General features: G+C 50.8%; 1 protein-coding gene across 1 annotated transcript in view; it reads right to left on the bottom strand.

The window, feature by feature from the left end:
* The window catches only part of MEGF9 (multiple EGF like domains 9), a 44,576-nt gene extending 18,844 nt beyond the window's left edge, over window positions 1–25,732 (bottom strand). Inside the window, exons 1-2 of the mRNA XM_088065957.1 lie at window positions 25,442–25,732; window positions 2,936–3,132 (exon numbers count right to left, since the gene is read on the bottom strand). Coding sequence (XP_087922083.1) covers window positions 2,936–3,132; window positions 25,442–25,732 — 488 coding nt within the window. The remainder of the gene's footprint in view (window positions 1–2,935; window positions 3,133–25,441) is intronic.
* Window positions 25,733–26,099: the final 367 nt, after the last annotated feature.

Here is a 26,099-nt window from a genome sequence, read left to right as displayed (position 1 = left end):
CACAGCATCCAATCCAAAGAAATGTGTTTTTTTCTGAGGTTTCTAGGCGTTAACTGCAGCAGGGACAATTCATTCCCCCTCTCCAAGATGTGTCAGCCCTCTCTGAGCAGCCCAAGACTCCATCCAGCCCCACAGCAAGCTCCAGCTTGAGCCACACACAGCTTTCCATCTAACAAAGAAAAACCCACCCACACCAGAGCACAGAAATCCTCTGCCATCCCACAGGGGGATCTGTGTGGATCTTCCTAGATAATCAAATCTAAACCACCACCAAAACAGACCTTTGATTAGCAGCCATGGAGCCCATTCATAGCGACAGCATGTCAGGTCAATGTTCACTCCCAAAATCAACTCTGCGCCTCAGGAAAGGGATTTTTTTAATTTTTGTTTGATGGTCTGCATTTGAGGTCTAGTTAACAAACAGGGGACTTGGGTTGCCATCTGGCCAGCCCAAGAGCGAGCTGAGAAATAATACTAATAATCATCATATGGTGGTGCTTTAAAAAGCACTTTTACAAAAGCATGGATGAGCTGACTGAAAGCTAAGAGGCATCTTTGTGCACCCTGAGGGCTTGGCCTTCGGGCACTCTGCCCCTCCAATCAGCCACCCTTCAAAAGGGTCAGAGTCCAAAATCTCTGCTGCTGTTTTGCCCAGAGCCCGACTGGAACAGCCATGGCTTTCCTCTGAAGCCTCACACAGGAATTCACTTGTGCAAGTCGAGCTGGGCTGGTGCTTTATTAAATAAATAAATAGCACAACTTACAGGGTTTTCCATGCCAACAAAACAGTAGCTGTTTGCTGGTGTTGGGCAATGCCTGCGTGCCTCATCCCGAGCACAGACTGCCCAAGGGACATGTACTGCTCCTCCAGGGACTCCTCAGCAGCCACCCAGGGCTCCTGCAGGAAAGCCAAAAATCCCATTCCTGGCACACATTTCCCTGCAATGCACGAGAGGCTCTCCCACCCAGCAGGACAGGTCCCACTGCAGGGGTGCAGCACAGCCCTGGTGCCTGCCCCCAGCCAGCCCAGCTGCAGGCAGGCAGGAGCTGTGCCCAGCCCTGTGCCCACTTTAACAACAGGAATAAGGGAAGTGCCTGCCCTGCTGGCCTTTGTGTCCCACTCCATCTTCCCACACACATCACAGCACCAGGCTGCCCATCTCTCAGCCCTTCTGATGCCCCCAGCCCTGCAACACAGACAACTGACCTAATTTTTCTCTTTTTAAACACCCAGAGGTCATCTCTGTCTGCAGCAAACCCCTCTGAGGAGGGAAGGGAAACAGAGTGATCTCTGTTAGCAACATCCCCCCTCCCCAAATCTCCCTCCATGTCTTGCCCTGTGCTGTCTCTTCTAAATTGCTGAGAATGAGCTTCTCTCATGTCCCTCAAGGCTGTGAAATGGTGCTGAGGAGAGGCTGGGGAGGTCCCTGCTGATTTTGGCTCCATGTAGAAGGCTCCAACTCCACCTCATTCTCCTTCACAACTCAGAGCATCTCCCGTGACGCTCCCAACGGCGTTCCTTGGCTCACCCCATGCAGAAAGACATGGGGAGACACCTGACATGTCCGTGCTTCACCCACTGCCCAGTAACTCAGAGCTGCGGTAAGAATGCTCCCCTCCAGTTAACCCAGTTGCTCCAGCAGCACCTTCCCTCCTCTCCAAGTTCTCAAAGACAAGATTTTCCCCATCTGCCTTTCTGCCCAAACTGCCTTTCCAGTAGATCTGACCAAAATCACACTGTCAAGTCTGTGGCAAACCCTGATGCTTCCAGGCACATCTTCCCATATCTAAAACTGCCACCAAAGAAAAAAAAAAAGAAGGTAGAAAAACTTCATACTTTCCACCCCCAAGAATCACCTCTTTTAGTAAGAAGGTCACTCTCCTCAACCAGAGCATTACTTTTAAGTTCTGAATTGTCAGAGTTATGCAAGCACAAAAATGCAGCATTGAAACAAAAAAGGAAGGACATCAACAGAGGGTTTGGGCGTTTGGGAAAAGATAATGTATAAAATAATTACAGGCAGCATGTCCCTGCAGAGCACTTGGACTCTGACTCAGCCCCTGCCCTGGCAGAGAACTGCAGGTGTTCAACACACGCTGAGCCCAGACCCAGCCCTAGAAGACAATAAGGCAGCAGGAGCCTGGGAAGACTGGAAGTTGCTGCAGGGTGGTTGTTGAGGTCTCCTCCAGGGAGAGACTTGGAAACTTGCTGTCCTGTGAGCACAGGTTGGAGACCCAGTGGGTCAGGCTGCTGCTCGGTCTGATGGTGCAGGAACAGCGATCCCCTCAGCCCAGCCACACATCTCTAATGGCTGACGGATCACTGCTTGGAAAATAATTGCGTGCCAGCTTTTACAAGGCAAGATGTGAGGGTGGGTGAGGTGAAATGAAGAGGAACACATTCATTATACAAGAGCTCCAAGCATCAGCTCTGGTGACTGCAAACACCAGGCAAGGCAGGAGCCAACCCTGCTGTCAGGCCGCCGCTTCCACCCCAATGCTCAGCAAGGGCAGAGCACAAAGCTTTGCCTGCCTCTGGCATGAAACCTTTCCCTTTGGAAAACAAACCTCTCCAAAGCCCCCGTGCTCCACCCCAGCCTCCGCTCCCCTCCCAGCTCAGGCGTGAAGGCAGCCCTGCCCAAGAGGGACTAACAGATGCACAAGGCATTAGGAGAGGTTCTGCTTCCATGCAACTCCGAAACACAAGTCAACTCCCTTGGGGACTGCCAGGGCTTTTGCCACAGCCATGGATATTTTTATAATTCAGCCCTTGAAAGAGGAAGAATAATCTCCATTAATTTTTATACGACCAGCTTCCTTCCTGCTTATTTTTTTTTATCCTTTTAAACAGCAGCACAGACGACAAGACCCGCTCTTGCCCAAAACCCGAAGCACACCAAACCACGACGCCTTGCGTGCAGAACCCGCTACTCACTGGTCACACTGGTCACTGGTGGCTCCAGCAGGGCTGCAGCTGCAGGGCTGGCACTGCTGGCCACCCTGCTCGGGGAAGAAGCCGCGGGCACAGCTGTGGCAGCGCGGCCCCGCGTAGCCGGCCAGGCAGCGGCATTGCCCCGTCGTGCGGTTGCATCCGGCGCTGCCCACCGAGCTGCAGTTGCACAGGTCGCCTGCAAGGGAAAGGGAAACAGAGGCATGGAATCACAGAACTGCAGAACGGTTTGGGCTGGAAGGGGCCTTAAAGACTATCTCATTCCAAACTCCCTGCCGTGGGCTGGCACAGCTTCCAGGTTGATCCAAACCCCATCCAACCTGGCCTTGGACGCTTCCAGGGATGCGGCAGCCACAGCTTCTCTGGGCAACCTGAGCCATGGCCTCAGCACTCCCTTTGCATACCCCCATCATCACTTTAAGAATGATTTCTGTTTTAAAATGCTGAGATGATGGGGAAAAATCACACTGGGAGCACCCTGGGGTTTGAAACACCACAGTTCATGCTTGAAATGTCTCCAAAGAAGAGATACGGGATTATAGGCATAACTACCTAATACAATGCTGTATACAATGTCTTTATGTATATACACACACCTATCCACCCTTATGGTTGTCTGACTCCAGGAGCTGACAAGCAGTAACTGTGTAATATCAGGATAAAATCAGCAACAGGTTGCAAAACCATTAATTCTAAGAGCCTCCATTCCACACCACTGGAACACCCTTGATTTACCACAAAACATACACTGACACTGGCAGCAGCATCTCCCACTCCTGAAGAAGGGATACAGAATCCCCTGAAAATACCCCCTCAGAGGAGCACCAAGTGCATGAAAATCACTTTAAAAGCTGTGGTAGAGCTGGAGGCAGGACAGAGACCTCCACCACCTAAAACCGACCCTCCTCAGTCCTGTGGAGAGAGGGGAAGGCTCTGGGAACACAGTCACGGTCTTTGGGGACTCTGTATTTCCAGGGGTGCTGGAAAGCTTGCACTGAACAGCTCATTTTTTAAGAGAGAAGCAAATCTTTTGATCAAGTGATGAATTCCCAGTCTCCCTGCACGTTATTTCTGCTAATACTTTCAAGCCCCAAATGCACTGAAGAGAACAACTTCTCCCTGGCAATTTGTTTCTGCCAAGAGCTTTATCTCTGTTCTTTCACTGCAAAATATTTAGTGCCTTAATAATTTAAAGTCTTCTTCTGCCAAGACTGAATTATAAACAAGGATTATTTGCAGATACAGTGCATAAAGCATCAGGGGTTTTACACAACTGCTGGTGTTTGTTATTGCCTGAGAAGAGACAGTATTCAGGGCACTTCAGGGAGAGAGGAGAGGCCAGGTCCCCATCCCAAGAAAACTTGACTTACATCTCTTTCCCTTGTCATACATGTTCTCTAATTCACTAAGAAATGTGAGTTATTTAGCTTTATTACTCCACCATAGGATCCCCACAGAAGCCATGTTGTCCCTATACACCTGTGAAATTGCACCTAAATTTTCTTCAATCCAAACTATCAAATAGGACAAACACCTCAAGATCACAATTATCCACTTCAGCAGCCACTTCACATAACGAACTAAATTCCCAGCTCAGTTATCCAAGCAGAACCATATTGATTTGGGCACTTGGGCTTTTCCCCACCACCAGAACAGAAACCACAAAAACTTGTTGAGCAAAAGCACTTTGGAGTTTGTCAAACACGCATCAAAACAAATTTCCCTTTCAGAACTCAACATGTGGTGCCATTAGACCTGCCAGACTCGATTAAGGAAAGCAAACGAGCATTGTGTCTGTTCTAACAGCATGGGAGGCACTGACAGGGCAGGTCCCACACAGGGGGATGAGCTGCTCCATGTGGAGACCATCCTTGTGCCCCAGGAGATGAAAGCCAGAGCCACCACCTGAGGCTGGATGAAGAAGGCAGGAGTGGGGCAGTGCTTGAGGATGGTCCCTGTCACACGATGGAGCTCTGCCCCATCACTTATGCTCCAGCAGGATGGCAGCACTTTGGGCTCAAATCTGAATTTGTAGCACCCACTGCTTTCCATCCAATGCTCCAGCCCATCAAAATTGCCCCAATTCAGGTCAGGCTCTGCCTTAGCTGCCAAATCCAACAGCAACACAGACACCACTGCAATGCCGGTTCCCCAGGAGTGAGAAATGCTGTAATAATCCAAAATAACACCGGCAAAAGCACTTTTTGCTTGGGAGGCTGGTGGAGCCTGGTTCTGCTAGAGATGGGGACAGGAGCTGAGCCTGCCTGCTGCAAAATCACCCCAAGGGAGTGATAAGGCACAACACAACAGATCCAGAAGGTGTCTCCCAAAAAGGACGATTCCTTGAAGACCCCACCTCCTCCAAGTACCCCAGAGATCTTCAGGGAGGAATGGTGGTCCCAGGTAGGGGAACAGCATCCCACAGGGTCCCTACCCTCCCCAAACGCATTCAGCCCAGCTCACACATGGATGCAGCCCCAAAATGCCCCGGAACCGTGTGGGTTGGGCAGTGGAGGAGACTCAGACAGCAGCACTGAAATCTGAACTCCATGGCATCGAGGCCAAGGGCTGACACGGGGCTGTAGCAGGCTATGAACACCCGAGGTCCAATTTGAAGGACACTTTGATGTCCCCACAGCAGCCGGGTGGCAGAAGGCGCGAACAGTCCTCAGCCAGAACGGGAACGCGATAACAAACATCTGCCCTGGAGTCCAGGAACACGGCAAAGAGGATGAGCACTGCAGAAGAAAACTGGGAAACATGGTCCTGGCTTCTGGCCAGAGCCCGGGTTTTACCAGCCTTTTTTCAGTTTTCTCAAGCTGATGTTTTGCTTTTGAAGATAACCTTCAAAAATACCTCACTGAGAGCTTCTGTGAAGGCAAAGGAAGGAACAGGATGGCTGAGCCACAGGACTGTCCCACTCCAGACTGCACAGTCACAGCCAGAGCGCTGTGCTGAGGCTGGATAACACCACCAGCAAGGGAGCCAAGGGCAAAGACTGCTCAGGAATGAGGCACTGGTCCAAGCTCTGATTCTTCCCAGTTTGCTATCCTGACTCACCCTTGCTCTGCCTCAGTTTCCCCATCTCAGGGTGTTCCCCTGCCCCCCAGCCCTGCTTGTCTCTGCCTATTCCCCATTGCTAAACCATCACAGTTCCCCTTCCTTCCCCACAAAGCACTACACAACAGCTCCAAGCACATGGTTATCACAGATAAAACTCACTACCTTTGCTCCTGAAAGGACTGACAGGCTTTAATTAATTAACAGCCTAATGACGTTTTGAGGTCCAAGAATCAAGGCACCATAAAACTGTGTGTCACTGCCATGTTACCCTTCAAACAAAAAAAAAAAACAAACAAACACCTCTCTATTCAGGAACAATACTTTATTGGTTCTTGTTTAGAGGAAGCTGAATTGGAAGGAAATTCATTTGGGAAGCAAGGGGCACACTGCTGTGTGAAGACAGATTTAATATCCAATTTCAGTTAGCCCCAACCTAAAATTGATTCATTTTTAGTATGCAAAAGCCATAGGTTACCAATAAACTGGAGAATAGATGTTTTATATTGTATTGAATCCATACCACAGCTGTAAATAGCTCTGACACAACCAAGAACCTCCAGGCGTGAGGGTGCCCTGTGACCCCACTGTGGCCACGTCAACCTCAGTGTGGCCACCTCAGACTCTGTGCCAGCTCCCTCATCCATCCCTAATAAAGATCTCAGCCTCCAAATCCCATCCCAATGCAAACCCCAACTCTGCAAATCCCAGCAACATTCCAGCCTGTTCCAGATCCATCAAGACCCCACATCCCTTCATCTCCCATCCCCTCCTAGTACTTAAACAGGGCTTGTTTTGATGTAAAAAACCTTCCTCAAATTATTTTTTTCACATCCTTTCAGCTTTGCAGTGTTTTAAGTCTTCACACATATTATAAGCGTGATTCCTCCTCCTTTCTAAGCCACTTAATGAATGAATAATTTAGAAAACAGGTGAAATATTTACAAAGGGTAAAGAAGCCAACACTGTGAAAGGCACGAAGGTCTCTGTGAAACCACATTAGCTGGGGACATCCTGAACCAGTGCAGATCCTGAATGAACTCACCTAATCCCTGGGAGCCAGTCTGGAAAACCCAAGATGCACATTTTTGGTTATAAAAACATGCAGCTGTAAGAGCAAGCTGTAGAGCCCCACAGATGCTATTTATTGTCCTGCTGCAAAAGCAGCCCCAAGGAGACAGACATTTTCTCTGGACTAGATAAGGGGGGGAAAATGAAATTCTAACCTGGAGGTACTGTTGGGTTTTTGGGAGCCAGAGGTGCAGCCCCACTGTGGCACCTGCAGTGCTGAAATGAACCCAGCCCAAGAAGAACCTCACTTCCCAAATACTCCCCAGATATACCACTGGATTTAAACCACCACACACAACAGTATCCTATCCCTGGAAAGGCTTTGTTTTCAGATTAATTAAGCAGTTTTCCCTCTTCCCCAGATTTCATTCCCAAATTCAAGCCCTACTTTCTCTCCCATTTCCCCTTCTCAGTCCCTCTCCAGGCACCACTCCTGACAAGACAGGAATAAAGGGATCAGGCAGCAGGTTTAAAAATCTATCCAAGGTCATTTCCTTTCTCCTTGTAATTAAATTGTGGAACTCATTGTCAGGGGATGTTCTGGCTGCCAGAAATACCTATGGCTTCAAAGCAGGACTGGAAAAGCTCACAGAGGACAGGTCCAATGGTGGCTGTTAAATACAGGGATCTGGAAGAAGCATCCTGATGGGAAAGGCCCTGAAATTCCATCCAGAAAAGTCAGGATCATACCCTGTCTTCTTGGCATCTTCTGACCTTTCTTGGGTGGGTGAAGCTTTGTTCTGAGCCAGCCTGGCAGTTCTGTTTTCTCCTTGTTTGCACTGCTCAGGGATGGTGGCAGTTCCAGTTCTTCCCCCAAACACACAAATCCCCCTTGAAGAGTTAGACACTGCTGTTTCACTGGGAATTTTTCCTCATTACAGCCAAAGGCACAGCTGTGCTGCACCACTGCTCAGTCTTTCCCTTCCCCCTGAGAAGACACTTCATCCCCTCAGTACAATCCACTGATGTGCCAAACCTGCCCCAGCAATGGGATGAGGGTCAGGACAATGCTGTTCCAGCACGGGATGATGAGAGCAAGCATGAGCCAGCTGTTAAAAGGGAAGGTCCCATCCTCCCCAGCCCTTGTAATTTCCCTGAGCTCCAGCCCATCTCTTCCACATCTCTGATGCACCATCTCAGTGTGGTCCACTCTAGCCCTGGACTGGATTTGGGTTCAGCTCCATCACTCCTCACTTGGGCGCAACTCCACTGATGCTCTGAGTTCAGGAGTTGTTATCCCAGTGCAAGGATGCTTTGGCCTCCAACCTTCCCCCATGGCTGCAGCAGATCTGAGAGGGCACAGCCCAGCTGAGCTCTCTCTCAGGGAGCTGGGGAACATCTGCCATGGGCTAGGAGCTCCTGCAAGAACAGGCCAGAGAGGAGCTGATGCACTGTAGCTTCCAAAAGAGAGGACTTCTGCCAAGTCCCAGGACTCATTCCCATTCAGACAGAACTCAGCACAAAATAAGAGTCAGCTCTTGCGTCACAAAGGTGCATTAAAGTGCCCAGACCTGCAATTTACTCTCACTTGAGGCAACAATGCAAAGGCAAAGTGGTAGGAAGAGTATCTCCACCCACCCCCCAAAAAATTTATATACATATGAGTGTCTTCTGTTATTTTGCATTCACTTTATTACTGAGTGCACCACATTCTGGGCACTTAAAGCCTCCATCAAACTCCAGGCTCTGCAGAGTCAGATACCGATGGTGAAGAGAACTTCATTCACATTAATGCTGCTAGGAGTGTTACAGAGTTGCTTGTATTGTTCCATAAAAGGCTTTTATGGGTCAACAAGGGGGAAAAGACAAGAATTTCTCAATGCATATACATCACTTGTAATGTCATTAGAAGATTAAACACATCTGTTGAGGAATATTTTATCAGATTAAGTGTCTCACTTATCACTTGGAGAGAAGTACAAAGCCAAGGTCCCAACTGTTGGGGTCACCAGCAGCTGCACGAGCACTTTTCATCACCCTGAAGAAGACGAGTTTGGGGCTTCAGCCAAATTCCAGCTCAGCCTCAACTGTGTCAGCCCCCCGCCCTTCCAAAGGGATGGAGCATCCCTTCCCACCACAGCTCCCAGCCCTCCTGCCTCCCCAGCCGTGAGCAAAGCAGGACCCTCAGACCCCCCCTCAAAGGCAAAGGCTGCTCACTCCCTGGGCCTGGTTATTCCTGTTCCTTCCCTGCACCTGTGATGGAATCTGCAGGGATGTGGTTTCTGAGGAGCTCCTGAAAGCTCCTCCACACAGAGTAATTTTGTTGCTTTTTCCTCCTTTTTGATGCTAAACAAGCCAGCAACCTGTGCACAGAGCTTTGAACCAGCTCCTTCCCCAGTAAACCTGCATCAAAAGTCAGACTCACAGGTATAAAGCTGTCTTGGGAAACTAAAGAATAAAGCCCTGTAAACATCAAGGGGAAAAAAAGAAGAAAAATATGGATTCTTATTAACTTGGTGTTCCTCCTGCACTGGGAGATCCCCAGCTCACAGCTCTGCTGCAGCACAACCTGAGGAGCCCATGGATGGGACAAGGAGCTGTCAGGAGAAGCAGGAGGGGTCCTGGAGTCATTAAGATCCAGGATATAAGGCAGAAAAGCTGTGCAGGGGGGATTACACAGCTGCAGCTGAGGAATTATTCATTCCTATATAACAATAAGTTTCCACAGGCAGACAAACCCTCCGGGGTCTCTTACGAAGCAGACTGTGCACAAAGAGGAATGTGGCCCTAAAATGTTTATGATCCAAGAAGCTACTTCAAATAGACCAAACATACTTGAGGATTAAAACCTCCACAGTTTAAAAAAAAAGAAGAATCCAAGCCTTTTAATTAATTTTAAAATAGTTTTGTTGGCATTCTACTTTAGTTGATTAGATTTTCCCACTAATATTTCCACAAACATCTGCAACCATATAAATATTCCATGTTTCTGTTTGAAAATCTCTGTATTTTTACCACCCAGAGTGTGACACAGGCAGCCCAAGTCCGGGTTTAGAGATAAACAGGGTGAAAACTAACTTTGGCAAACACCTCCCCACCAGCACACAGAGCCCTGGCAGCTCGTTCCTCCTGACAGATACACTTGTGTGGCACCTCTTAGGAAACTGAATTGTTTTGTCAGCAAAATGCTTTCACTGCAAGATCAAGACACCTCACACGGGATGGGGCTGGGAATTTATGAGCAGATTCCAATTTTAGTCTCTATCGACCACAGCCTAGCAGAGGAAGGGATTATGAAGAGCCACACGAATAATATGAACTATAATCATCTGCTGAAGGCTCTGCGTGCTCCGATTCCTGCAAAAAGTAATTAAACACACAAACTTTGCTCAGTGCTTTGGGGAGTTGCAACTAATGAATGAACACGTTAATTTATGGGAGATTTAAGGCTCTTCAGAGAAAACCCTGAGCAGGAACCATCCTTCCAACTGTTTGTGTTTGGGCTGTGAAGTTGTGCTGCGTGAATAACCAGCAAGAAAACAGAGATGAGCTCAGGTAACACCCCTCGATCACATCCTACCCTTCCCAGCAGGGCCCCCAGTGAGCAAGACTGAGGAGAACAGGGTCAGACTTTTTGTTTGAGTAACAGCCAGGTTTGCTGATTGCTGAGAATCAAAACTTTCTGTTCCTGCTGCTCTGGCAGATCCCAGGGAAGAGCAGGTGCAGCGGCACAGCCCTGCCTTCCCTGCCAGCCTCAGCTCCCAGGACTTTGTCCAGCTTGCAAGGAACTGATCTGCCCAGTGACAGGAGCTCCCTCCTGCCTGCACATTTGTCTGACACAATTAAGCTACTTCAAACCAAAATCCACTGCTGCAAGGCATGCAGCCTTCCAGAGCCTTCTCCCCTCCAGACCTTGCCTGCAGATACAACAGATCCTCCTCTCCCGAGCCACTGCAATTAACTCCTCATGCTCTCAGTGTCAACTTCAGCTTTGGCAGGAATGGATGGGACCTCCAACCTCCTCCTTCCAGAGCCAGCTTGGTGCTGAGCACCCCCAGAACATCCAGCCCGAGAGCTCCGTGGGTACAGGCAAGCAGGGCTTGTCATCCCCAGCCATGGTCACACTGCCTGGGAGAAGGAAAGAGAATGGCCAAGTCCAGAAGGCTGGAAAGGCATTTTTTGCTTAGTACAGAAATCACAGAGTAGGTGGTAACACATCTGCTTCAGCACCATCAGCTGCTGCACGCTGCTGAAGGGAGGGAGCTGTTGAGGATGGTGACATCCTCCCTCTCTCACTGCAGGTACATCACGTAGGGTCTGCAGGGCTGGGGAGCTTTCCCAGGGAGGTGGCAAACACAAAAGGCCAATCCCACTGCAAAATGCAGCACTTCTTTTGTTGCCAAGTCATAACCCAATTTCTTTACTCCAGGTGTAACCGGGTCCTTCACTGGTGTATGAAGAGAGCTGCAGCTTCGCCTCTCTGACCTTGGGCAGAGCTTCCAAAGCTCAGCCCAGCCTGGAAGGAATGTGGCAGGAAGTTATCCTGCCTTTCCCCCTCATTTTCAGCACTCTTACATCAGGAGAGAAGACAGAACAAAAGCAAGAGATGCCAACAGCAATGGTGCAGTCAACCCATAATTCAGTGTAAAAATGCTTGGAAGTGCATCCCTCCCCAGCAGGAGTGCTCTGCATCCCCTGGAAGCAGGAGCTGCTCCTTGGATGGCTGCCACAGCCCCCCACCCTGCTCTGGGGCACACACAGCCTCTGGGGATGGTCATCACCTTTAGGGGCAGCACAAGCATCAGGCCCAGCTTTCTCTCCAAGCATGCAGGAGTGATTTTTAAACTGCTCTAATCATCCCCCAGGCCGAGGGATGCACTCAAAGAGAGACTGTGGACACCCACAAGAGATGGAAGATGGACCAAGGAGGGAATCACACTGCTGTGAGATGAAATGCTCTCCACACAGGGAAGGGGCCCATCACTCATGGCTCAGCACACAGGCAGCAAGAGACATTTTTACAACTTTTTTTTTAACTTTTTTTTAATGAGAAAGAGAAGGAAGACTTGCTTTGGAGGGTTTCAGGCTATTTTATGTCTAAGCCTGTGGCGAAAATCTGGAATGGAAACTTTCATCAGTAACTCCAGCAGGTGCCCAGAGCAGTTCCTTTCAAGATTCAGCCAGCAGCAAAGGGACAGACCCGTTAACAAAGGCGCCTTTTATCCACGGTGTTAATAAACACTAACTGAAAGTGTTAATAAAAAGAAGCTTTCCAGAGCCTGAGCCACGACCCCAGCTCATCTCAGCTCTGCATTTTCAAGCTTGGAGATGAAGCAAAGCCCAAACGAATCCCAGGATTCATTCCCAATACACATTCCTAATTCTTTTTCTACTCTAAACAAACATGTTTAAATGCAGACTTTTATTCATCACAAACAGCAAAGTACCTTTGTTCCTCTCTCACTCACTTTACAGACCATGCAGAGGAAGGAAGACGAGAAAAGAAAACTCTTTGACAGCCTACAGCCAGCAAGTCCTGTTCCTCTCATTGCTCCCAAGCTTGGTTCCAAGTTTAATAAAGGTGTTTTGTCTCCTTGCTTAATAAGTGGAATTACCATAGCAGAAAGCCCAGCGGGGGAAAGGGATAGCACAGAGCATGAGTAATCACAACTGGTTTTGGGCAGGTTTTGCCATTTGGGTCCTGTTTCAAGGTTATGATGACATAGTGCTGTGGGCTGGTTTGGAGTACCAGAACTCCTGCCAGACAAGGAGTTGTAAGTTACGTGCTGCAAGCAGGGAGAGCTGCTGGGCCAGAGCAAGGAAAATGTCACCCGAGCTGGGAAGAGAAGTTTCCTGTTCCTTACGTTTTATTCCCTTATTTTATAATGCAGCCTCACACTTGCCCTGCTATACTTTGCAAAGGACACAGTGACGCCTTTACCTCCAGCTCATGTGAGTGACTTAAATTCCCACACTCAGAACTTGTTTCACATCTTTGCTCTCACCCAGCACCTGCCAAACTGGGTCACAGATACTGCAGCCAGACAAAATTTGATGGCAAATCCATGGAAGAGAAGCCAAGCTTTCAAAGAGGGAACTGATATGGGTTAGGACACGTCACGGAAAAAGACACCTGGATGGAGAAAGTCATCACTTATCACTGGAAACGGGGACTGCGGCAGATCCAGTATCATCTGCTGAGGACCTGCTGAGGGGGAGCAGCCAGCATGGTGCAGCTCAGCTCTGCTCCAAAACTTCAACCAGCAACTGCAGCCATGCCATGAATTTAGAGAGCATAAATCCCTCCCTGCACAGAGAGCAGGGGCAGAGCCCACCCACAGGGCTTTGTGGGCAGCTGGAGCCCCTGGCTCCCCTCATCTCTGCTTTGAGCCCCAAGCCCTGCAGCAGATGAATGACTCCAGCCAGGGCTGAACATCAACTTTTCATTCCTCCCTCCTGAGTCACTGTGGATGGACACTGCAGCTCCATCCATTCCCAGCTCCTGCCTCAGCCACGAGGTTATTTATTACCTGTATTTATTTCCAGCAATAGCCCTCCTACCAAAGGGAAATGTTTCCATTAAACAGCACAAGTTCAGCAACCACAAACAAACAGTAACTTAAAGCCTAAGCCAATTCTCTGAAACCTCCACAATAAATACCAGGTCATGCAGGGAAGTACAACAGGCAACAGCCCTGTCCCACAGATTACCCAAATAGGCAAAACCCTTAAAAGTGTGATGGAAGGATGGAGGCAGCCAGGCACAAGGGTTTCAGGTTCCCTGAGCAGCATTCCCCACCTCACCCACAGCTCAGGCACCAGGCTGAGACCAAGTCTGAGCCAAGATGCTGAACCAAAGTAGTGTTTGCAGAGTCAGAGCTGAGCCCTCCAGCATCACCAAGGGGGAATTACCCTCAGCAACAGCAGCACGCTCAGTCTGGGGCTGGCAAAACCAAGCCTGATCCCAAGCCAAAGAAATGCTCAAAACCACAAAGCTTCCTCTGCAGCCAATGGGTCAGCTAGGAGAGGTTTGTTGACATTTCTAGCTTGACCATTTCCTCATTTTTGAGGGCTTCATAATGACTGTTTTGGAATTTCAGGAGGAGGAGTGGTGACTCCTCTTCCACCAGCTCTGCTGTCAAAGTGAAACATGGTGAAAGGAGGATCTGAGTCCCACCTACAAAGAGGCATCCAAAACCCTACCGAACCCAGAGAGCTGCTGGTACCTGACACAGCCCTGAGACTCTACTTTGACAGGGCCAATACTGCACCCACTGAAAATACAAGCATATCACCTGGAATTACAGATATACAGGTGGGAGAGATGTCAGCTCCAAGGCAAAGTTTGTGCACAAAACTCATGTACATCCTGACAGTGGACACAGGGGATCCTCTCAGAGGGATCACAAAACAACAGATGGTGAAGCAAAGAGAGGAAAGCATCAACTCTCCAGTCCATAAACTTGAACTTGCCATCCACACACCTCCTGGAAACCTTTTAAGGGGTTTGTAAACCAAAAATCAGGGATAGCCACTGTTCCAGGCATCCCCTGACACCAAACTGAGGTGCTGGGGGAAAGGCTCTCTCTGGTCATTCCATCCATCCCAAACAGAGCTTGCTGCCTTCCGCAGGATAGTCAGTACCACCCTTGAAACCGACTGTCCCTTCAGAGACCGGTCCATTTGTTGTTTATGTTTCATTTTAAATGGATTAGACATGTACAAAATCCTCCCTTGAAAAGGAACAACCAAGATGTGGAAAGGATGGGAAGATTCAACTGCCAAGCGTCAGCACTAATCCACATCAAAGGGCACGCTGTCAACAACTCACTGTAAACTTCCAGGAGTAAAAAAAAAAAACCACTCACAATAAAATAGTTAAGACCAGATAAATGTTTGTCATTCATTATATGGAGTCAAACTTGGATTACTCAACAACACTGCCAAGCCAAAGCAAGCACATTAGTAAGGGAACATCTTTTCCGAGGAGCTACCTGCGAGGCGAGCAGCCTGCCCTTGAAGGGAGAAAGGCTGGAGGCAGGTGAAGGTGCTGTTTGTCTTTCTCTGATAACAGGTATTTAGTTTTCTACGTCACTTTGCTTTATCATAGCCTGAAACCTGGCCAAGCACCCAGCTCCACCTCCCCATCTGCTCCCTGTGCCAGCTGGCCCTGCGGCCCAGGGGATGCTGAGGCAGCCACAGCCATGCCAGGCAGCCCAGCAGCTCCCCAGACCCAAACTGGGGCACCCCCAGCCCTGCCTGGGAACTGGGGAGCATTGCTGGAAAACCTCACAGGGCAGATCCCAGTCTGATATGGATGTTCACAGGGAGGGGAGTGCTGGGAGCACTCATGTCCAAGTCATGTGGGGAGCTGGAAAACATGGCAAATTCCCACCCAGGTCCTTCCTCAAGTATTGGGACCTGGAAAAAAAAATCACTGGCCTTGGCAGGGAAGGGCAAAGCAGAAGCTGAGGAGACTCCAGCAAAGACACTGCAGCAGTGTTGGCAGCAAGTGAGCAAACACCCGAGCCAGGCAGAAACCAACAGCCCATTTCAACTCCAGTCACCTTCCAGCCTGGACAAACCACTGGAACACATCCTCCTTGGGCTCTCCTGGTGCCCCCAATCACACCCAGCCCAGCTCCCCACAGAGCAGGCTGCAGTTTGGGGTGGGAAGGGGTGCATGGCAACACCTCCTCCCGTCCCACAGGCACTGCCAGCTGGGGCATTGTGCAAGCTCCGTGTCCTTTCCCCATCCAGGAACGCTCCAAACCTGCGGCACGGTAAAGGCGTGGGTGCCTCTGCCCCATTAGTCACACAACTGCCATCCAGATGTGTTTTGGGGAGGCAGCTGGGTTTGTAGGGGCCTTATCCCAAAATCCTGCCTGCTCCCTCAGAGCCCAGCATGTTGCATTCATCCTGCTTTTTCCCCCCAAATAACTGCTCAAGTGACTGTGTCTATTTTGGGGCAGAGAAAGAACACCCTAAAACCCAGTCTGTAATGTCTGCTTTGTGATAAAAGGCAAAAGCTTTAGATAGCAGAAATTATATACATATACCTATACTTTTTTTAAAAAAAAAAGAGGGAAAGAAAATTGAATCATTGAAGTTTTCATAGCCCAAGGAGCTTTGAAAAATTTGGAGGGAAGGAACAGAACATCAAGTTTAAACTGTTTTCAATGGAAAAGCCCATTAAAGAAAAAGGGATCTTTTGCAGAAAGATATATATTTTGCTGATTTTGACACAAAGGACTGTTCAGAGGAGGGGAAGAAAAGCTTTCATTTGAAGGTTTTGAGCATTGCTTTTGCACCTTTACAGCACTGCTCATGAAAGCATTCTCACAAACCTGTTACTGCTGGAACACAGCGTGACCAGAGAGAAGGTAGATCTGACCACCTGCAGGGTGAGGGCAGGGCTTTGGAGACAACCCTTGCCTGTGCCATGAAAATGAGCAGTTATTACAAAAGGCAGGAGAAGAAAAATACATATTAAAAAAAAATCATCAACTTCCTTCCCTTCCACCAGGCCCTTGGGAAGAGGAAATGCTGATCTTCCAGCTCACAGATGGTTCTCCTGGAACAACCTCCTGGTTTCCACCCTGTCAGCCACATCTAGTGCTGGGGGTGGATTTTGGAGGAGGGATGAAGGAGAACAGCCTCCCTCCTCCACGTCAGTGCCAGCAGCACTGCACATGCCATGGGATGCAGTGGGTATTTCCTGGGATGAAACACCACCTTTGCCCACAGATCCCTCCCCAGCCATGACCACATCCCACACTGCAGGAGAGGAAGCTGTGGGTTGAGCACACACATCCCTGACAATTAAAGTTATCTTCTTAATACCAACCAGTCCCAGCCTTCCTGTGACAGGCCACAGAAAATATGAATTATTGCCTTACCAATTTAGACTGGTTTTCTTCTCATTCAGGTGCTGCTGGACCTGAGTCCCACTCGGTGACAGTCACAGTCTCATCCAGCAACTGCACAGAAAGAAGGACTGAGCATCACCTAGAAGGCTGTTGTTCCTTCTATGTTCCCAAAATCTCCCACAACTGCACACACAGGGATGAATTCAGAGCAATGTCACCAACAAAGAGCTCAGATTAATAGCAATAAACTGTAAGTGCTCCACGTGGCAGGCAGAGCCCTGCTGGGGAAAACGACCTGTGAAAGCTGAAAAAGCAGCCCACGATGAGACCACTGGGAGGAAGAAAAAAAAAAAAGGCAACAAAACAAACAGTCCATTTCAATCTCCTTCTCATAAAGAGCCAAAATGAACCCAGGAACACATCAGAGAATAATCATTTAGCACAGATCAAACAGGAGAACTAGCATATTAAAAATACATGCAGCATTAATCAGCTACAAAGATTTATGTGGCATCATTTCCATAAATAATACAGGATCAAAGCAGCCCAAGCAGCACTATCAGTTAATATAGTCAGCCAGTCAGTCAAAATAGAGTAAAGCTGCCTGAAAACTGTGGCTGTATAATTTGCCAGGAATAAAGCAGATTCATCTGAGAAGTGGCATGACCAGTTAAACGGGTAAAGGTTACCAGCAGCCTCGTCATTAGAGGGAGGTAATGCCACAAAGGAGGAAAAAAAAGAAAAAAGTGGTTAATACAGCCTTAACAAATTATTAAAAAAATACCCAAACAACTTGGGAAATATCAATATGTCTTGCCTAGTGGTAACCTCAAGAAGGATCAAGGTGTGGGGGACAGGTGGGAGGACTGACCCTGCTGGAGCAGGGGTGGCCCATGGGGTATAGCCCACCCCAAACCCCTTCTCCATGGCTGGGGCAGTGCCAAGGAGCTCCCCTTTGCTCAGGAAAAATCTCCCTGCTGTGAAAACCATCCTGCCAGCTCAGGGTGAAGGCTCAGCACCAACAGCCTTTAAACATCCAGCCATCCATGCATAGAAAATGCCTGTGTCATTAGGCCTTTTGCTGAAAGTCTGCAGAGCCATTTAGCTGCCCGATTTTTAAAACAGGCATGTGAAGCAGAGCTATAAATAGCAGGGACGCTTGCCTCGTCATGTTTCTGGGGGTTTATTTATAAGGACAGGGGGCAACTAAATTAAAAACGGTTAAAAAAGAAGTGTCTCAAGCTTCTCTGCTCTAAAGCCAAGTTGCCAGAAGAGAAAAACCTTAAAGGTTTTTGCTTTTTTCTTTTTCCAGGCAAAAGGCAAACACCCATCGCTCATGCTCAGACTCTGAATTGGTTACATTTACAAGGCAAATTTTAATTCATACAGCAGGTGTTCAGAAATACAAAAAAAATAAAAATCCTCCTTTAAGCAGCACAAGACCAAACCAAGGCTTTGCATTAGTTGATGCAGCTCCGGGGAAGCTCCTCATTCACTGAAATAGAACCCGTGTGTGTGAATGAGGAGCAGAGACCTCAAAAACCTCATCCAGAGTTGGGTGGGGGGAAGGAGGGAAAGCCCTGAAGGGCTGGAGCAGAGCTGCTCCCAAATCCGGGGGCTGGCAGCGCACACAGCACCCCACACAGCATCCCGACCCTGCTTGGGAGCTTGGGAGACAGAGGGCAATAGGAATTTTGCATGGGAAGATGCAGATGAGCACCAGCCAGAGGAGGAATTCAGCCTCCAACAAAAGAGCCGCTTTGGGCAGCTCAATCGGTCCCCAGGCAATTACAGCCCCGGCAGGGCTTGGAGGGTCTGTTCTTCACAGGCAGCTCGGTGAAATCCCGGGAAACCAGGCGGGTCGAGCAGCCCCCTCCCTGCTCCCTGCCTTTATTAAATGGCCAGAGAGGACAAGAGGAGAGAGCCAAGCTGCTGCCAGCCCCTCAGCACCAGGCCAGCAGCCAGCTGGGATGCAGGAGCTGGACCATTTTCCCTGCATCCCTCGATGCAGGGACAGGAGCCGAGGGGGAGTGAGTGACCCTGTCAGGAGAGGTGACAGCCCTGTCAGGAGAGGTGACAGCCCTGTCAGGAGAGGTGACAGCCTGCCTGATCCTCCAGGAATGGCAGCTGTGGCGAGCCAGCACCAGCACCATCGGGAAGGTTCCTATTCAGTAAGGGGGGAAAATGTTCTGCCAGACAAATGAGGTTCAATTATTCCAAGTCTAGAATGTCTTGTTGGAAATGCTTCCAGACTGACAAGCTCTAATCCAATAAAAGACCCTTCCAGACAAGCCCTGCTGTGATTTTGGGAGCATTTTCCCCTGGCAGAGACCCAGCAGCCCCCAGCCCCTCACTGGGGATGGATTTAGCCCCAGGCACAACAATTGTACAGGGCAGCCTCAAGGCACAGGACACTCGAGCTCACTTGGAGCTAAAGCAGAAGCAAAGCAAGAACAACCATTCCATTTCAGTCTGACACAACGCAAAAGTCAAAATTAAAAAAAAAAAAAAAGAAAATAATTTCCTGTGAACCAGAAATCTGGGTTTTAGCCAGTTTAATGAGACTGAATTGCAACTGGTTCTGTTCTCCTGGGGTGCTGGAGACACGCGACTCCCCAAGGCAGGGCAGATGGCCGGATTGCAATCTAGCCTTCAGCTTGTAAAATACATTAATATCCCCAAGCAATTATAAAATGCCAGACTCTGCCCCTCTGGGCTCACTCCCACCCAGTGATGCCTCGCTGCACAAGGCAGCCCTGTTGAGCTCAGACATGCAGCACCTGCCAGCAACACAGCCTGTAGCTTTCCAGGATTTTTAAAGCAAGTCCGAGCCCTTGCTCCATCCTCATCCAAGATCTCAGGGAAGTCTCAGGTGCAGCCAAGGTGCTGTACAAAAATCCAGCTCCTCAACATCATTCCTTTCTTTTTTTAAGTGCTTGTCAGAGGTAAAGCAGAAAAGCAGAAGGAGCCAGACGGCTGTAAAAGGATCCCTGCCTTCAGCAGCCGGCCTTGGCACGGGTTTATTCCCAAAGCTGGCAGATGCATCACACCGCCACGAAGAGCTCGGCTGCTTCTTGGAGGCACCAGCGAGCACCTCAGATCCGCAGCAGCGCTCCCTGACAGTCAGCTGGTGTTAGCTCCACAAATGTCACCAGCACACAGAGCCTCAGCCTGGGGTATTTATAGGGCTCTCGTCAAAAAACCTCTGGAGTCTTTCCCCTGACTTCAGCAGAACTTTGCATCGGGGACCTCAGCTCCTCAGGAACAGCCTGTTCTGTGCGTCTGTGCCCACAGCCACGGGGCACTGCATGTCCTGGATGTCCCTGAGTTCACCTGCAGCAGTGAGGACACACCTGGGGACAGGCTCAATGCCCACCATCACCATCACCACTGCCCAGGTGGGCAGATCCCAGGATGCTGCAGCCACCTGCAGGGCCACAGCAGAGTCCCCTCAGGGATGGGGTGACACCTCGGTGCAGCCTGTGACACCATCACTCCTTGACCACAGCAGTCCTGTCCCCTCTGGCCCAGCCTGGCAGGGTCAAGGTCAGGGTGCCTCGTGGGGAACAGGCAGCACCAGGGAGGTGCTCCAAGGGCAGAACCACTGTCCAAGGAAGCCCATCCCACGCTTGGCCACGCATTCCCCAGCTGTCTGGACAGGCACAACCTTTGCACCCTGTGCAAAGCCCTGTCTGTGTCACAGGAGTCCCTTTGGTGGCACCCCAGCACTGTCCCCACTGGCATCAGCAAAGGGACTGGACATCTGCCACCACACAGCCTCAGACAAACCATATTTTTCAATGCTCCAGTACCTTTGCCTCCCCACAGGCTGGTGTTTGGGTATGGCAAACAGCAGCCAAATAAATAACATCACCTCCCAGTGGTGGTGCCATTTTACAGATGGCATTTTCCAAGTGGCAGCTCAGTGGTATGTCTGAATCTCAGCTATAGTTTAAAATAAAAACAGAAAGCAAAATCCCAGCAGAGAGAAGCTAACAAACAAGACCCTCAATGCTCTACAGATCCTCCCAGAAATATCCTGATTTTCATGAGCATTGCTAAATCCCAGAATCTCAATCTTGAGTTTGAGTTGGATGCATCTGACTCAAGAATGATTCAGATGGGAGAGTGGAGGCAAGGATGAAGGTAAGGGAGTGACATTTTCTGCTCAGGGCAACATGTCTTTATTTAAAGCTCAAAGATACAAACTTATTATTTGATTGAAAAAGGCACTCTCGGCTCTGGCTGCTCCCGTGCTGATCCTGAGGAACAAGACCATCCTCCTTATCCTCAGCTTTCACATCCATGCCTTCATTTCCATTTCTTTAAATAAATTTAAATCCTGCTGGCACCTTGAACAGAAGTTATCTCTGTAACCACATGGAACACAACCCTGAGCCCTCAAACAAGGAAGACTTAAGCTGCCTCCCCAAGTGATGAGCAGGAGGAAAGCTCCAGCTCACCCTCCCTGGCTCCTCCTGCCTGTCCCCCACGGGGTCAGAGGCAGAGCAGGGGCATTCAGGTAGGTGAACCCATCTGCAGGTGGGAAGACTTCTTCCAAAGGATCTAATGGCTGGATGAGAGGAGGAGTCACCCAGAGCTGCAAAAGGGATGAAGGTCCTGAAGCTACCTTCAACAACTCAGCTTTTTCTGTCCTACCAGGATTTGAGAGCTCCCAACCCCCAGTGTGGCAGGGTCTGGCTGCTGATGGCTCCATGGCTTGGACCACTCTTTCCTGTACAACAATACTGTGAGTGCTGTGGGGACCCCCCAAACCTGCCCTCACCACACCTCCTGCTGGAACAGGATGCACAGACCTTTCTCCATGTGCCCTGCACAAAAGCAAAACCCTCCACCTCCCCAGCACCCACCAGTCCCCTCCTCAACCTGTCACCTTCCCTGTGCCCAGCCAATTACCCAGGTCATCCCAACGCCCCCAGGGATTTGCCAGGCTCCTCTTCACAAGCTAAACCCATCAACTAATCCCACACAAAGCTGCAGCCACCACCCATTGAGGGGCTCTGGCTGCACCTCCTCCATCCAAGCAGCAGCAGCCAGCCCAAGGTAGCCCCACACTGGTGGCTGGGGACCCAGCAGCCACCCCTGACTCAGCTTGCACACATTTCCGTGGCAGCGTGCGACACCTTCCCGTGGTTACTGCTCCAAGCCACCTGCATTTCCGGCCCTGTGGCTGCAGCAGATATTGTTCCTTGTCCCCTCCTACACGGTGCAGAGGTGAGGACTCAGACCCAATGTCACCTCTGGGAGCTGGTAACTCAGGAAAGCAGGTGAAGCAAGACAAAACACCAGTGAGGAGAGAAGACAACAACTGTCAGGATCTGAAGCACTCAGCACAGTCTGAAGACACCAAAACCCGGGGTTTGGATGCAGTTCTCCTGCTGATCCAGCACAGCAAGGCTGTGAAAGGAAATTTGGGTTTTTCAGCCCACCCACCTGCTGTGCATGAGGCTGGAAGAGAGTCGCAACAAAATGTTCTTCAAAGAAACCCATGTTACTCAACGCTGCCCTAAGAACCACGTGGAGCTGAGGATTTTGGTTCCCTAGGCAGGGAAAGTCCACCCAGGACCATGCTGGCCACAGCAGCTGCATCTCTGCTCCAACACAAGCATCCACCCCAGCAGCAGCTGTTCCCAAGGCAGATTCCCCAGCAAAGCTCCAGCTCCTGCTTCAAATGAGACTGCTGGGGATAAAATGAAGAGGCAGAATCTCCACAGTGGGTGCTAGAGGCTTTGGCGATAAGGCAGGGAATACTTCTAAGCTTGTCTCCACAAACATAAGGATTAGCAATTTACTTCCCTTAGAAACAAAATCCAGGATTTTAACATGATCACAAGCTTGAAAAGAAAAATAAACATTGTGAAACTGGGAAAAGGAGAAGGACAAGAACACAGCAAGCAGGCAGCTCAAGGAAAACTGAAGTGCTTCTTAAACTGGAATGAGAAATGCACCAAAGTCAGAATTGAAATCTTGGTAGCTCTGAACACAACTGACCCTGAGGCCTCTCACACCAACCTCTTATCAGTGATAACGCTGTGAACATTAAGGGAAGCCTTTCTAATAATGTGCATGAGAAAAGGCCCATTTGTTTAATGCAACAGAGCACATAATGCATTAATTACCTACTGAGTTGGAAAAGTGATGTTGAAAACATGCTTGAGTTAAAGCAAACGGAGGGTTTCAGCTAAGCCCATTATGTCCACTGGCTTTGCTGTGGCTTTGGTGCATAACAGTCTTTGAGAGCAAACCCCTGCACAATTCACAGCAGATGGGGCAGCACAGAAAACCCCACAAAACCCACAGAGAGCAGCTCCCACACAGATCACAGCTGTACCATCCATCCATAACACCAGCCCAGGCTCCCCCATCACACAGGGGGTTCTGCCAAGCCCAGCATCTCCTCCTGATGCTGTCTCACCCACCCTAAAACCCACCCAGCCCTGGAGCACACCAGCAATCCCCCCTGAGCCAGGGCTAATCTCAACCTGTCACACTCAGGACTAACAAAGCAGCCTCTTGGAGAAGACATAACCTGCCCATGTGCCCCTGCCCTGGCCATCACCACAGTGTAAAGGCACCAGAGAGCAATTCTGCAATTAAGTGGCTGTAGCCATTAATAATTAGCACATTAAAACTTCAGAGGGTGATGTTTGCTTCCACAATACAGACTCAGCAAACCCAGGGGTGGTGGTGGGGAGTGCTCATCCTTGATGCTCCCTTTTCCCGAGTGAGAACTGATACACAGGGGTGAGGGCAGCCCGTGGGAGCACAGGGATTAAACACCAAATTCCCCAGACTCCCATCCCTGACAGCTCCAATGGCAGAAGACATAGAGGATGTTATGTAAGCATCTTACATGGAATCTGGGAGCATCCCAGAGCCACTGCTAAACCCACCTCATGCACTTGTCACTCTGCCTGCAGGAGCAAGATGCTCTTGATGAAGCCCAGGGTGGGAGATCCAGTGCCAATAAATACCAATACCAATGGAAACAAACACAACACAGGGGTCAGTGAGGGAAATGTGCTGGAGGAAGCTTAGGCTGTGTATGTGGATCCCCTGGCTGGCACCCAGAGGGTCACACTGTGCTGCACCTGAGTTCATCATTCTGTCTGATCATGGCACAAGAGAAGAAATTGCTTTTGCTTTAAGCACACTCAACTCATCCTACCTTTATCAGCAATTCCCAATCTTAAGCTATTCTGTTTCTTCCAGAAAAAGCAAAGAGAGAAAACTCAACAGGAAAAAAAGTAAATTGAAGTCTGGAAAACAAGCAACTCCAGCTCTTTAGTTTATTTTATTTCTAACCAAATGCAGAAAGTTGATGAATCCCCTTGTTCAGACTGCTAACACTACCAGAACAACAGAATGCATCCCTTTCATATCAGAGGCAGCTCACTGTATTTAAGCCAAACATCTTCCAGGCAAAGAGAAAAAAATAAATATAAAACAGGAAAGAATCAGTGCTATAGTCTTTGCACGTGTCTGAAGATAAAGCTTTGGAACTGCAGACTGAAGCCAAGTTCTCCAGTAAATAAGCAGATAAAGGTCCATCCTTGGACTCCAACACAGTTTTGCCTATTTAATCTATAGGTAAACTGAAGTCTCAGCTTTGAAGAGCATCAGTGCTTCACCTCCCAGTGAGTGACCAGTGCTGTCAGTGTGTGCTACACCCAGAAGGAGCTTCACCTGAGAGCACAGCCCTCCCATCCACCCTTCACCTCTCTCCTCCTTACACCCTACACTGACAATTCCATTTATTTCTGTTGCCATAGCACCTTCCTCAGCTCTGCAAAAGCCCCGACCACCACAGGGGCAGGATGAGGCCTCGCACAGGCTGCACTGAGACACATCATTTACAGGTAAAGCTGTCGGCTCGTTTCTTTCCTTGCACACCCATCATGTGGGTGCCCCCCAGCACCCACTGAGCTGCAAATACACCTCCTGACACTGGTACGAACACGGGCTCTGTCATCACTAACCCTGCCGTCTCTCCACTGCCAGCACGTCCAGGTAGGACACCGGAGACGCTTGATGGTTGTGGAGCAACTCGGCCTACCAAGTCCCATCGGGGGATGCCCGAGGCCAGCCTCCACCCTGTCGGACCCCATCTGGATGCACGGCGATGGGAAGGACCTGTCTACAGTGCATGCCAGGGATCATGGCCTGAAGGACGCTTCGGGTAGCCCGCACCGGCACCTGCCGTTCCGCTCCCCAAAAGCGCCGCCAACAGCCCCGGCAGGGCACGGGCTGGGCACAGCTGCTCCTCCAGACCGCACCAGGGGCGGCACGGCCGCGGCAGCCCCGCAGCCAGCCCCGCAGGGAGGCCGGAACCGGGCGATGCTCCGGGGGTCCCCTCGCCCACCCTACACAGGGGTCGTCGCCGCCGGAGGGGCCCCAGGAGCCGCCGCCGCCCCGTCCCGGCCGCGCCTTTGTCCGCCCGGCGGAGGATGGGGCGCAGCCCCGTCCCGCTCCCCGCCGGTGGCCCCACTGACAGCGCCTCGCCACGGACCCGCGCGGCCCGCTCCCCTGCGGGGCCGCTCCCCGCAGCCTCCTCCTCCTGCTCCTCTTCCTCCTCCTCCGCCACCGCCTCCTCCTCCTCCTCCTCCGGTGGCAGCGGCGGCGCCGGGCTGCCCCGTGCGGGCGCGGCGGTGCCGCGGGGCCGTGCGGGCGGCAGCGTGCCCGGGCCGCTCTCAGCGGGGCCGCCGCTGCCGCCGCCGGGCTCGGCGGGCGGCGCGGCGCTGGCGGGCAGCGCGGCGGTGGCGGCGGCCAGGAGGGCGGCGAGGCACAGCAGGGCGAGCGCGGTGCTCGGCCGGCGCCTCATGGTGCGGCGCGGGACTCCGCCATGCACTCGCTCATTGACGCGGGCGCTCGCACATGCACCGAGCGCGGCCGGGAGCGGCGCCGGGCGGCGGCGGCTCCTCCCGCCGCCTCAGCCAGCCATGCCGCGCCCGCGCCCCTCCGGCGGGTCGCGCCCCGCCCCCGCTGGCAGCGCCCCGCCCCCCCCCCCCCGCGCGCCGCGCCCAACCCGCCCCGCGCCCCCCCCACCTGACGGCGCGGCGCAGCCAATCAGCGGCTGGCGAGGGCGGGCCGAGGGGCGGCGCGCGGCGGGGAGGGGGCGGCATTGTGCGGGCGTGAGGGGCCGGGGCTGCCGTGCCCCCGGAGCGGCGGAGGGCGGACGCGAGCCTTGC

This window comes from Pseudopodoces humilis, chromosome 22 (genome assembly GCF_049639895.1).
Source record: "Pseudopodoces humilis isolate 2021_Gansu_Grassland_sample_001 chromosome 22, ASM4963989v1, whole genome shotgun sequence".
Taxonomy (NCBI): Eukaryota; Metazoa; Chordata; class Aves; order Passeriformes; family Paridae; genus Pseudopodoces; species Pseudopodoces humilis.
This window is presented reverse-complemented; position numbering and strand designations above follow the sequence as displayed.